The following is an 11,124-nucleotide window of genomic DNA, read 5'->3' as shown; positions in this document are numbered from 1 at the left end:
AAGTTTATTCAGAAACCAAATACTAGCAGCAAAGGAGGGTACCTGTCAACTCTGAAGTTCTGAACTTGCCTCTGGAGAAGAGCATGTTGCGCCCGGCCTCGCATCGATCCCACTGCAATTATATATTTCTCCAAGTGGGAGATAGAATAAGAATATACATCCAAAGGTAAGACACGGGCAACAATCCAGCGAGCGTGCTCATCTGCTCGTTGACCAAACCTTCCAATCCCATCACCACCCGTTAATATGGCTTCACTTTCGCCGCCACGACAATGCTGGTCATGTCCATCACTCTCATGACAAGCTCGCTGTCTAGCGGCGGTCAGCACACCATTGCACTAGACAGATAAATATTCTACTCTCTTTGTCCTCTCCTGCTCCTCCCGACCTCCCCGATTTGGATTCTCCATTGCCTACTTCCATACAGCTCTGCTCGCTGCTTCTTGCTCTTCACCCTGTCTGACTTTCCCGCTTTCAAGAATTTGCACTCGAATCCGAGTCTTTGAGCAGAGGTAATACCTCTGACTCCGAGGTATCATTCGAGGCAGCTAGCTAGCTAGATAGACGACCAAGCCATGGAAGCAGCGATGGCAGCCAAGCGTATTGCAATGGTGTGCATGGCGGCTGCGGCGCTGCTGGTTTCTTTTGGCGTTGGCGCCGACGAGGCGGCCCCGACAGCGGCTGCCTCGTCAAAGGAGCTACAGCGAGGTTTCTCGGTCGCCCACGACACGTCCTATTCCCAGTTTCAGCCGGTGCTCTCCGATCCCACCGGCGTCTTCGCCCTGGGGTTTCTCCGCATCAACTCCACCATGCTCGACCTCGCCGTCCTCCACCTCCCTTCAGCCTTCCCCCTCTGGCGGGCGATCCCAGACCGCCCCGCGCCGTGGTCAGCGGCCGCGTCGCTCTCCTTCAATGGAAGTCTGGTGCTCACCGACCGCGCCACCAACCAAGTGCTCTGGTCCACCGGTGCGGCGGCCGGCGACAGCGCCGTCCTCCTCAACACATCCAACCTCCAGATCAAAAGCGATGGCTCGCCCGGTGCCGTGTGGCAGAGCTTCGACTACCCTTCCGACACCATCGTCCAGCACCAGAACCTCACCTCATCGGCGGCGCTTCGTACCCCCGACCGGCGCTTCGCCATGCGGCTGGGGAGCAACTACTTCGGGCTGTACATCGAGCCGCCACCGCAGTCTTCTGGCGGCGTCGCCGCCGCCATGTACCTGAAGCACACGGCGCTGGAGGCCAAGGCCCAGATCGTGACCGGCGGCGGCCCGATATACGCGCGCGTGGAGCCCGACGGCTACCTCGCCATGTACCAGAAGGAGGGCGACCCCGCCGACGTCATGTCCTTCGACACCTTCAACCACGGCATCCGCGCCTTCCGCCGCATGACTCTCGAGCCCGACGCTAACCTCCGCGCCTACTACTGGGACGGCTCCCGGTGGGTCCTCGACTACACCGCCATCACCGATTCTTGCGAGCTGCCCACCACCTGCGGCGCCTACAGCGTCTGCGTCCCTCCCAGCGGCCGGTGCGCGTGCCTGGCCAACGCCACCGATGGCTCGGGCTGCGCCGCCGCCCCCGTCGGGAACGGCCTCTGCGGCACCACAGGCCGCGAGGTCGGCGGATTGTACTGGGAGCTGCGGAAACAAGGCGTGGAGCCGGCGAATAAGGAGCAACTAGGATTCGAGCACGCCTTGTCGGCGGAGGACTGCGAGGAGCGGTGCGCGCGCAACTGCAATTGTTGGGGCGCGGTGTACAGCAACAGCACGGGGTACTGCTACCTCATGGACTACCCGGCGCAGCTGATGGTTGCCGCCGACGAGAGGAAGGTGGGATACTTTAAGGTCAGGAGCATGGAAGAGGCGGCTGAGCGCGGCCGGAGGGCGACTGGTGTTACGGTGGCGCTGCTTGTCGTCGGCGTCGCGGTGGTGGTGGCCGCGGCTGCGTTCGGGGCGTACAGGGTGTGGGACAGGAGGCGACGCACGGAGGCGGAAACGAGGCGGCAGCTAGGCGCCGACGGCGACGGGCTCTCGCCGGGGCCCTACAAGAATTTGGGGTCCTTTAGTTCCGTCGAGCTCTCCAGCAGCTTCAACTCCTTCCGGAGGTAGCCTGACATGGTGACATCCGCACCAGTCCAGCAGATCGGACCGGAACGGATCAGATCACCGCGGAAGGGCTCGCCGCGGACGGAGAAGGCGCACCGCGCACGGGCACGGGAACGGAGGTGCGACGGTGGCCGCTGATCGGAGGAAAGGCCAACCCGAGACGATCCGTCGTCTTTGGGCTTGATTTTGCGGCACCAAATCTGGGGAAGCTTTTTTGGACAGGTCAGTAGGTCAGTGTAATATGGGCCAGTTTTCTGTCAGTTGATTAGGCCTACAAGGTAACTTAAGGTACGGGTGGCCCATATGCTGTATTTTTTTGAACGGCCCATCTGGTTGGAAAATTACTCGAGATGTGAAATTGTGAATGTTTGAAATCCTTTCTGAGGATGTCTGAATGTTCTGTTGTGAAGCTGGTTTATTCCCTCTTCGATATCTTGGAATTGATATCGCTTCCGCAAAGTTTTCAGTAAGTGAGAAGAAAATCACTTCGGAGAATTGCCGAGCAATTTGAATGACAAGCTATTGTCTTATGGTGGCTGTTTTTTTATTTTCTTATCATCACTGCTATATTGCATTTACCTAGGTGTATGCTATATCGTTCTTTGAGGTGTCAAAGTGGTTCTTCTCAAAGAGTGAAGAGCATAAACACACACACACGTTCATAAAATGAACTACTACATGCAAACTAAAAGACCGGGAGAATTATATGTAGACTAAAAGAACAAGGATAGTTGGGGATTGATATTTTTCAAAAATGGGCACTTTATTACTTTAAGGTTGGGGATTGATATGGCCTGGTATGCACACATATACAACATAACTACATTCAGTGAGGTACGTGATAAGTTTGATGTAACGATGTGTACCCTTTCGGGCCATCGGTTGCATGTTATATAGGTAGGGAAAAGCCCCCTACGTGGCAGTACAAAAGGGATATGTGTACGATCGGAGTACTACTCCGTACATGTACATGTATACAAAGAACATACACTAACAGTATGCATATTAGTTGAAGCTTAACCACTACTCGATAGCAAGCGCGATAGTGAGATATGCCATGTGATATCCTTCAGTTCTACTTTCACACCCAACGATCCTTGCATCATTTGGACACGTAGAAAAAGTAGTTACCAGTTTGATGGGAGGTATCCATGATATTAAATGTGTGCGGGACTATGAGAAGCTCTTGGATAATGCTTGAAAGATATCGAGGTACATCGACCATAAGGGCAGTGAATAGGATATTTAAAATTTTGAGAAACTCGGATCTATTAAAACTAAAGCAACAAGCAAACTTGCAAGATCTAGCACAAACAAGGAATAAAGTAAAGCATAAAACATGCAAGATGCAATGCCTACTCTTTTGAATTCAAGTCATTGTCACAAACCTATTTATACGTTGGAGAGGCTTAGACATGTCACTTCAAAGGGGTGCATGATTGCATTTGCCTTCACGGGCGGTGAAGCCGGTACACAACAAGGTTGTACTCATCAGTTGCTTGTTACTTTCAGACTATACGTGTTGAGACAATATCTTGGTTAATTGTCTCTCTTGCAATATTGTATTTTTACCAAACATTCCAATTTTATTGATGAGCTGATAATTTATTACAATCATATCAAACAAACTATAACAAGAAAGAATATAGATCAGTGGTAAAAGCAAAAAAAAAAGTCGCATCAAAAGTTTTCATTGGCCGTGCCCTTAGCTTTACCTGTTGCATCTTGACATTCCATTGTTTGTTGTTCAAAGGCTATTTGCCCATACTCGAGGACAGGGTTTCTCTCTGATCCTTGAGCTCAGAACCATGTATGCGGTTATTCTTTTTTTTCTCTTTCCATGTATGGCTTAACTGGCTTCCATGTATATGCCAAATCATCTATGTGGATACCAGGTGCGTTGGTGAACTAGTTAATGATTGCCAGATGGTGAGATGGAGTACTAAGAGCAGCTACAGTGTTGCCAAAAGCCAAATATACCACATAATGAAAAATGGCTTTAGTAATTGGTATAAAATGGCTAAAATTCCCACGGTGTGTAGATTGCCAAAAAATCTATGTTCTTTTTTCCTTAGCTTTCCATGGCTCACAATAGAGAGAGACACTAGAGAGACCTTGTTCCCGCGCCATAATTTTTGGCTATTGCAATGCCCTCCACAGTGGAGGGAACCAATGGTAAAAGCCAAATTCATGATTTAGAACAACTATTTGGCATACGTTGTTGCTGCCCTAAGTTCTTCTTTGAGAAAATCTCCAATTTGGTCTATGAAGTTGCCCCAGATGTGTGATTTGGTCACGAACTTGCAAATATGAATTGTGGGTCAAGAAGTTGCCTGAGCGAGTCTTTTGGTCATTCTGCCACTGCCAATGTTAGTTTGCTAATGTGGGCAACTATTTTTTTTGCAAATTGCCCCCTACAAAGGTCAAACCGAGAATAAAAAGTTAGAAAAAACAAATTTTAGGGGGAAATTTGAATTTTTTTACCACGTCAGCAAACTAACGGTCACCGTGATGGAGTGACCAAAACACTCGCGCGGGGCAACTTCGTGATCCAGAATTCACGATTTGCAAGTTCGTGACCAAAATGCACATCCCAAGCAACTTCATAGACTGAATTGGGTTTTTTCTCTTCTTCTTTCTTCCTTCCCTTGTTTCGAGAAAGAAAATATAACAATAACAAGAGGATGACATTTGCACTTCTGTCTATGCAACATCGTAATACCAAGAGGTAGTCACCATTTCGAGAATGCGCATATACGAAAGAGCGAAGAAGAAGAAAAGATGAAAAGATGAAACAAGACCTTGCCAAAGCAAGCAGTCATATGCAACATCAGTCGAACAATCACCAACACTAGCAACGCTCACACTGCAACAAAGTTTCTCCAACAACGATGCCTTCACAGAGAAAAAAATACATCAGATCAGAAGCCCTGTACACATCAATATTTTTCCCGAAAAGATCGAGGGAGCTCTCAGCTCTGTACACATCACAGATTCGCTGTCAATTGATAAGATTGTTTTATACTGACGTCCTACAGCCTGAACACAGCCTAATCTCAATCAGCTACTCTTGCGTAGGTCTACGTGTCAACACTCGCAATGCTCCGACGCATTACCCTGCGAACTGTGCCTCGTCATCTCGCAACAAGGGTACTCACTAGCATCGGGAGCGTGGGTTGCGCTCGGACAGGCGGCGCCGGAGGAGGCCGGTTCGACGGGTTCGTCGGAGATAACGATCTCCAGCCGAGTAGGCGTCACGTCCACGTTATCCGATTGCGTCGACGCCTCCGTCGTCGCGGCCACAGCCGCTTCTGCTTGCAGCGCGTTCTGTTCTGACGAGGACGTCGATACATGGAACGGTAGCTGAGCCATGGCGACCGCGTAGTAGACGGGTGGCATGGAGGCGGCGGCGGCGGCGCGATGCTTCGTGGTGGCGCGCATGGAGGCGCGGCAGATGGGGCAGGTGGACTGCTGCTTGAGCCAGGCGTCGATGCAGGCGACGTGGAAGGCGTGACCGCAGTAGGGGAGCACGCGCACCACGTCCTTCGCCTGGTACTCCTCCAGGCACACCGTGCAGCTGCATTTGGGGGCGCACGATTAGTTAGGTTATCGTTTGGACATAAGAGCAAGTACAATAGAGTTCAGTCAGCTGACTATAAGACATTAAATAATATATTTTAGATGAGTAGGAGGAAAGAGAAGAGGAGAGAGAAGGGAGGTGGGCTACTATGCAATAGCCAGCTCTTGCACGTGCTCCTAGGCACTTTGTGAGAGTGAAAGGTGGGACATATGTTAGTAAAGTGCTTCATTCTTATAGCCAACTATTATACATATTAGCTATAAGATGACTACAAATGATATGGCATCTTGTTATAGCCAGCAGTTGGCTATACTATTGGAATTGCTCTAACGAGACTAAGATCATCTCTAGCAAACCCTGCATATTCGTGCAATCTGCAAAATAACAATCGGTTTAGCGTTTAGGGTTTGAAAAACCCTTACTTTCGGGTGACCGATCGCGTGCCAACTTCCCTGGCTTGCTCGTCCCAGCATCCTACCAGTAGCTTTTTTCGCACGGCCCATTAGCCCATACACACGCGCTGCTGTGATTTTAGCCCATGCAAGCAAAGCAGCCAGCGGCATACTACAAGCTGGCATGCATTTCATCCATCCGTGCTTGCTTAGCTAGTTAGCTAGGTAGCTTAATTTAGCTTTACTATTTTTTAGCATTGGGGACTTATTACGTTGACACAAATGTTACACCTGCTTGTCTTGGTTTGTCTACTCGATTTCTAGCTTCGTCATGCCGTGCGTAGAGATGTTGTATACGTTCGTTAGTTTTGTAACAATTGCGTATAAAAGTTATGGAGAAAGCACGTCAGGATGTTGTAATGTTACCTGGGCGTTTGCCATAAATTATTTTGTTGTAATTGTCTATATTTTTTGGTAAAATAGTTGGTGATTTTTGTAGTAATTAATTATATAGAAAATGTGTTATTATTTAACCAATTTTTCATAGTCACAAAAACATTTTTGTTGTTGTTATAGCTTTTGATTTTTTTATTGTAATTATTGTCAATTTCTGTTGTAAACCAACCTATAGCAAAATAATTGTTGTTTAACCACTTTTTTATAGCACTATTTGTTTACATTTTTTGTAAATATTTTGTTGTAATAGTACATATATTTTGTAAGTGGAGTGAGAGATTTTGTTGCAATACTATGTATGACTCGGATCAGTCATAGAGTGGAAGTTTTATCGTAAATATTGAAAAGGTCAGGCCCAAAGAAACATACCCTTTCGGTTTAATTGGGGATGTAAGGACTGCGGGTTCAGTTTAAAAAAAACTAGGGGGCAAAACACAAAATGTGTATCGTGGTTGATTCTGTATGTCGATTTCGATCGGATGGCGCGGAGGATGACCGATTTTTTGCTCCATATCCGGCGGCCGACGCCCAACGTTACCCTTATGGTTTTAGCCAGAAAAAGAGACCTGGCACCGTGAACAATCTATTACGGTGCACGGTATACTCAGCCTCCCAACATGAAGATACGCAGGCAAACCGAACGTGAACTGTATCCCGGCCACAAGGTGTTGGCGGGAGGGAAGTTTCAGTCCCAACCGTCACCAGACATGTGCCGAACACTAGTAGGAAAAGCCTAATCTGTGGCGCACTAAAAAACAACATTCTGTGGCGAATGGGCGGTGCACCACAGAATTCTCGCCAGAAAAATAAGAATTCTGTGGTGTACCTACCCATGCGCCACAGAAAGTCTTATTTCTGTGGCGCGCCAGGCAAGGTGCGCCACATAAGTGAAAGTCTTATTTCTGTGGCGCACCGGCGGTGGTGCGCCACAAAAAAAATTGAATTTTTTTAAAAATGGAGTAGGTCACCGGAGTAGGTCGCCGGAGGAGGTCGACAGATGGAGGAGAGGAGGGAAGAGAAGTGGAGAAGTGGACGAGGAGAAGTGAAAAAGTGGAGGAGAGGAGGAGAAGTGGAGAAGTGGAGGAGAGAAGAAGTGGACAGGATGAGAAGTGGGCGCCAGGAAAATCAAATTTTGATGATTTTACAACGCAATTTTTTTTAAAAAAAATTGAAATTCATATTTGTTAATTTTCAGTGATACTAGATAACATAATAAATGGGCACCTCGAAGGATTTTTTTTTTAAATTTCTATCTATTTCTTTTGTATGTTACGGAGCTAAAAAGGCGATCCACGGGGGTGGAGGTGCGTGGGGAGCAAAAAAAACTTCTGTGACGCATGGAACTCATGTGAGCCACAGAAATGTGTATGTTCTGTGGCGGACTATCCCACGTGCATCACAGAAAGTCTTATTTCTGTGGCGCATCCAGGATGGTGTGTCATAGAATATCTTAATTCTGTGGCGCACGTGGTTCTGTGGCACATATAAATAAGATACGCCACAAAAGTAGCTATTTATGTGGCGCATATTGTCTGGTGCGCCACAGAAATAAATTATATACCAATTTGGAATAGCATCATTTTCCTACTAGTTGGAGTCGTTGGAATCCCCTCTAAATCCAGCGAAACGGCCAGGCGTGGCGAAGAGCGGTGGGCACACGACCAGAGTATAGGCGAGCGACCGGCGGCAGGGCAGGCAAGTTGAGCAACGGGTGGGCAGGCCAGGTGGGCAACCGAACACACATGACTCTGGCTCGGGAGGAAGATGTATAGGGAAAAAAGGATATAAGGAAAAAAAAAGAAAAAAAAGATCTTTTGTTGATAGATGCCCGAATATGCTTTTTAGTACCGGATTACATTTTCTTAAGAATTTGTGTATCCTGTCAAATAAGGCTTAGTTTGAGGTAGTTTATTTTTTTTGTACTGCTCTTTGTATAACAAAAAAACATACAAGTATTTTTCTTTTCTGCGCGAGTAAGTATCAAGCCAATATGTATGTGCATGATTTTTTTTTCAAACTTCAAAATACATATGATTTTTGACATTTCTTGAAATTCGGGTCATGTGGACCCATGTTACTAGGTATTTCCGACTTATAGTCTTGATATTTCCTTGATAGGTGCAATAGTATCATACCGTGACCTTTCGGAACATTTAAACATGGCAGTTCACTTATCTATATCACAAATCTCTCCATTAATCAATTACAGTGTCACCTCAACATTTTATTTAGTATATATGGCACTCCATCATACTCCCTCCTTGCACATTGATTTCCATGAAAGTTAAATGTCACTAAATTTAACTGAAAATTATCTATTTCTACAATACCTAAAGTATACCATATTAAAATATACTTTATGATGAATCTGATGGTATTTATTTAGTATTTTAAATGTTCATATTTTGGTATATATTTGGTCAAAGTTTAAAAGGTTCGACTACGAGAAAATCTTATACGCACTACATTTTGATTTCGCATTGAGGGTGGCTATGACATTGGAAACTTCCTTCAGAGTTTGAGCTACATGGAGCCTTTTTATTCAAAATTTGAGAACACATTTTATTTTTTTGAAAAAGAATCTAAAACTTGTAGCTATAGGTAGAGGTAATGATGTACTTTGCCAACATATGGAATCTCAATTCAAAATATCTTATACTAGAGAACCATCCTCCACCAGAGTTCAAACCCCAGGTTTGACATATGTATGTTTCATAAAGGCGGAATATTCATTCAGTGGGAGGCGATGTTCCTCTCGACAGCGAGGCGCCTGTGGTGGCTTCGTCAATTTCAAGATCCAATCTGCCGGCTCAGTCTTCTAGAGGTGCTCATAGGGGTAGGGTGTGCGTTCATAGGGGTGACTGTATGCGCGTGTATGTGAGCGTACTGCGTTGTATCTTGTGCTTCTAAAAAAATCTTATACTATGTGATTAACAAAAACTGAAAAATCTGATAAGATTTGAAGGATGGAAATTGTGCAGCCACTGCTTTAGATGACATGTTTTATCATGAAGTTCGCTCAATTTTTTTAAAACTTCAAAATACCATTTTTGAATTATTAAAAAAAGGCTGCACGTAGCTAGTGACCCCAAAAGCTGCAGTGTTATGCCATAGTTACTCCTGTGACGTGCTAAGTGATGAAGTGGGTATAGACAACTACGAAATACATTTTTTTTTTTTTTTTTTTACTTTTCTCGATTCCCCCTAATGCTGTCACTGGCGCAAACAGTTTGCGGCTGCGCCAAGTGAGTCTTGGCATGTGCTGTGTGCGTGGTCCTCAGTGTTAGAAATGCAATTAAGCAAGCTGCGAAACTGTTTATGAGTTGTGTTTGCACACGCCATCGACCATCCCCCCATTCCCGAGACACCCCCGGTTCGCGTACCCAGGTTGAGCATTGCACAAGGCGATTTGACATCATCCGTGACCTAGAACTAGCAATGTGCTGTTGTGATGCTGGCTACACAAAAACTGAACTCGTACAAGAAACGAGAAGTGGAATTGACTTAACTGCGACTCCTCCTGAGCGGGCGGTCGCTGCGAGTCGTCGCCGAGCTTAACCGTGGGGAAGGCGGTCACCACGGACGGTTCCATCCCATGGACGCTGCGCTCAACCTGCGAACCAATCGAACAGCTCCTCACTCAGTATCGAACGAGAACACAACTAAGCTAGTAGCTGAATCAGTGATATACTAGGATGGCTGGCTTACATGAATGGCGACGTCGCCGGCCTGCGCGGCGGCGGCGTGCTGCGCCGCCGCGTTCCTGAGGTGGATGCGCGCGCAGAGGATCCTGGTGAAGACGAAGAGCACGAAGAAGGCGCTGACGGAGAAGGCCATCGCCGTGGTCAGGACGTTCATGCCCATGCTGCTGCCCCTCGGCGCGGACATTGCGCCCTCCTCTAGTCCCCTAGCATCACACTGCTCTGTTTACTTCATGCCTTTTAATTCGGGCATCAGAGGAATTCACCTCCACGCGCTACAGGGAATCAATTAATCTGCGAGTGGAACTTACCTGGTCGGCCGATCGATTTCACGGTATGGCCGCCGGCGCCCCTCGCCTCCCCGGTGGTATGGCTCGGCTGCAGGAATCTTCTTATCTACCGCTCCTCCATCCTTGTCCGCTGTTCTTGCATAATAAAGAAGAAGAGAGCATGGAAGGGAAGATGAAGACGATGTGCAGCAGCGGATAGAGGCAAAGCGTCGCGATAGCGAAACCTGCCTGCCCCCCCTGCGCCCGTCCCGTCCACGGAAACTGCTTCTTAATCTATCACTAATCTATGCTCGCCTGTCGATTACGGGCACGCTGCTTCGTATCGTGGCAAATCTAATCGAGTTGTTAATACGCTAAGTAAGTAATTATGTCGAGTCAATTATGGATGATGGCCCTAGCTAGCTAGCCTAGGCCGGCCGTCGCTCTCAGCCGTTGCCCGTTGGTGGTGCCGGCCCGTCGTCGCAGCATTTATGCATTATTACGAAATGCTAGGTGAGCGAGCGCTTGCTTCGTAGGGGATATTGTCAGGGTGTGCCGTGGACGGCGGACCGGCTCTTCTCCACGGAACGGCGTTGCCAACACGCCCTTCCGTTGGCG

The 11,124-nt window shown here is 47.4% G+C and overlaps 2 protein-coding genes across 2 annotated transcripts; one reads left to right on the top strand and one right to left on the bottom strand.

Moving 5' to 3' along the window:
* Positions 1–331: 331 nt before the first annotated feature.
* On the top strand, positions 332–2,485 carry LOC124687208 (PAN domain-containing protein At5g03700-like). The gene has a single exon (XM_047221021.1). The coding sequence runs from the start codon at positions 576–578 to the stop codon at positions 2,109–2,111; it is 1,536 nt and encodes a 511-aa protein (XP_047076977.1). The 5' UTR covers positions 332–575; the 3' UTR covers positions 2,112–2,485.
* A 2,525-nt stretch (positions 2,486–5,010) lies between these two features.
* On the bottom strand, positions 5,011–10,751 carry LOC124692338 (putative RING-H2 finger protein ATL69). The gene is made up of 4 exons (XM_047225689.1): positions 10,549–10,751; positions 10,245–10,443; positions 10,046–10,149; positions 5,011–5,685 (listed from the first exon to the last, which is right to left on the bottom strand). The coding sequence occupies exons 2-4, from the start codon at positions 10,422–10,424 to the stop codon at positions 5,196–5,198; spliced, it is 774 nt and encodes a 257-aa protein (XP_047081645.1). The 5' UTR covers positions 10,425–10,443; positions 10,549–10,751; the 3' UTR covers positions 5,011–5,195.
* Between the last annotated feature and the right edge of the window lie 373 nt (positions 10,752–11,124).

Source organism: Lolium rigidum, chromosome 2 (assembly GCF_022539505.1).
Source record: "Lolium rigidum isolate FL_2022 chromosome 2, APGP_CSIRO_Lrig_0.1, whole genome shotgun sequence".
Classification (NCBI taxonomy): Eukaryota; Viridiplantae; Streptophyta; class Magnoliopsida; order Poales; family Poaceae; genus Lolium; species Lolium rigidum.
The sequence above is the reverse complement of the archived record's forward strand: the minus strand, read 5'-3'. Positions and strand labels throughout refer to the sequence as shown.

Bases quoted from the DNA above. Each gene is read 5' to 3' on its own strand.
- LOC124687208 (XM_047221021.1), top strand. From the start codon at position 576: ATGGAAGCAGCGATGGCAGCCAAGCGTATTGCAATGGTGTGCATGGCG.
- LOC124692338 (XM_047225689.1), bottom strand. From the start codon at position 10,424: ATGTCCGCGCCGAGGGGCAGCAGCATGGGCATGAACGTCCTGACCACG. The intron at 10,150-10,244 runs GTAAGCCAGCCA...ATTGGTTCGCAG, and splicing joins CCGGCGACGTCGCCATTCAT to GTTGAGCGCAGCGTCCATGG. The intron at 5,686-10,045 runs GTTAAGTCAATT...CCCCAAATGCAG, and splicing joins CCCGCTCAGGAGGAGTCGCA to CTGCACGGTGTGCCTGGAGG.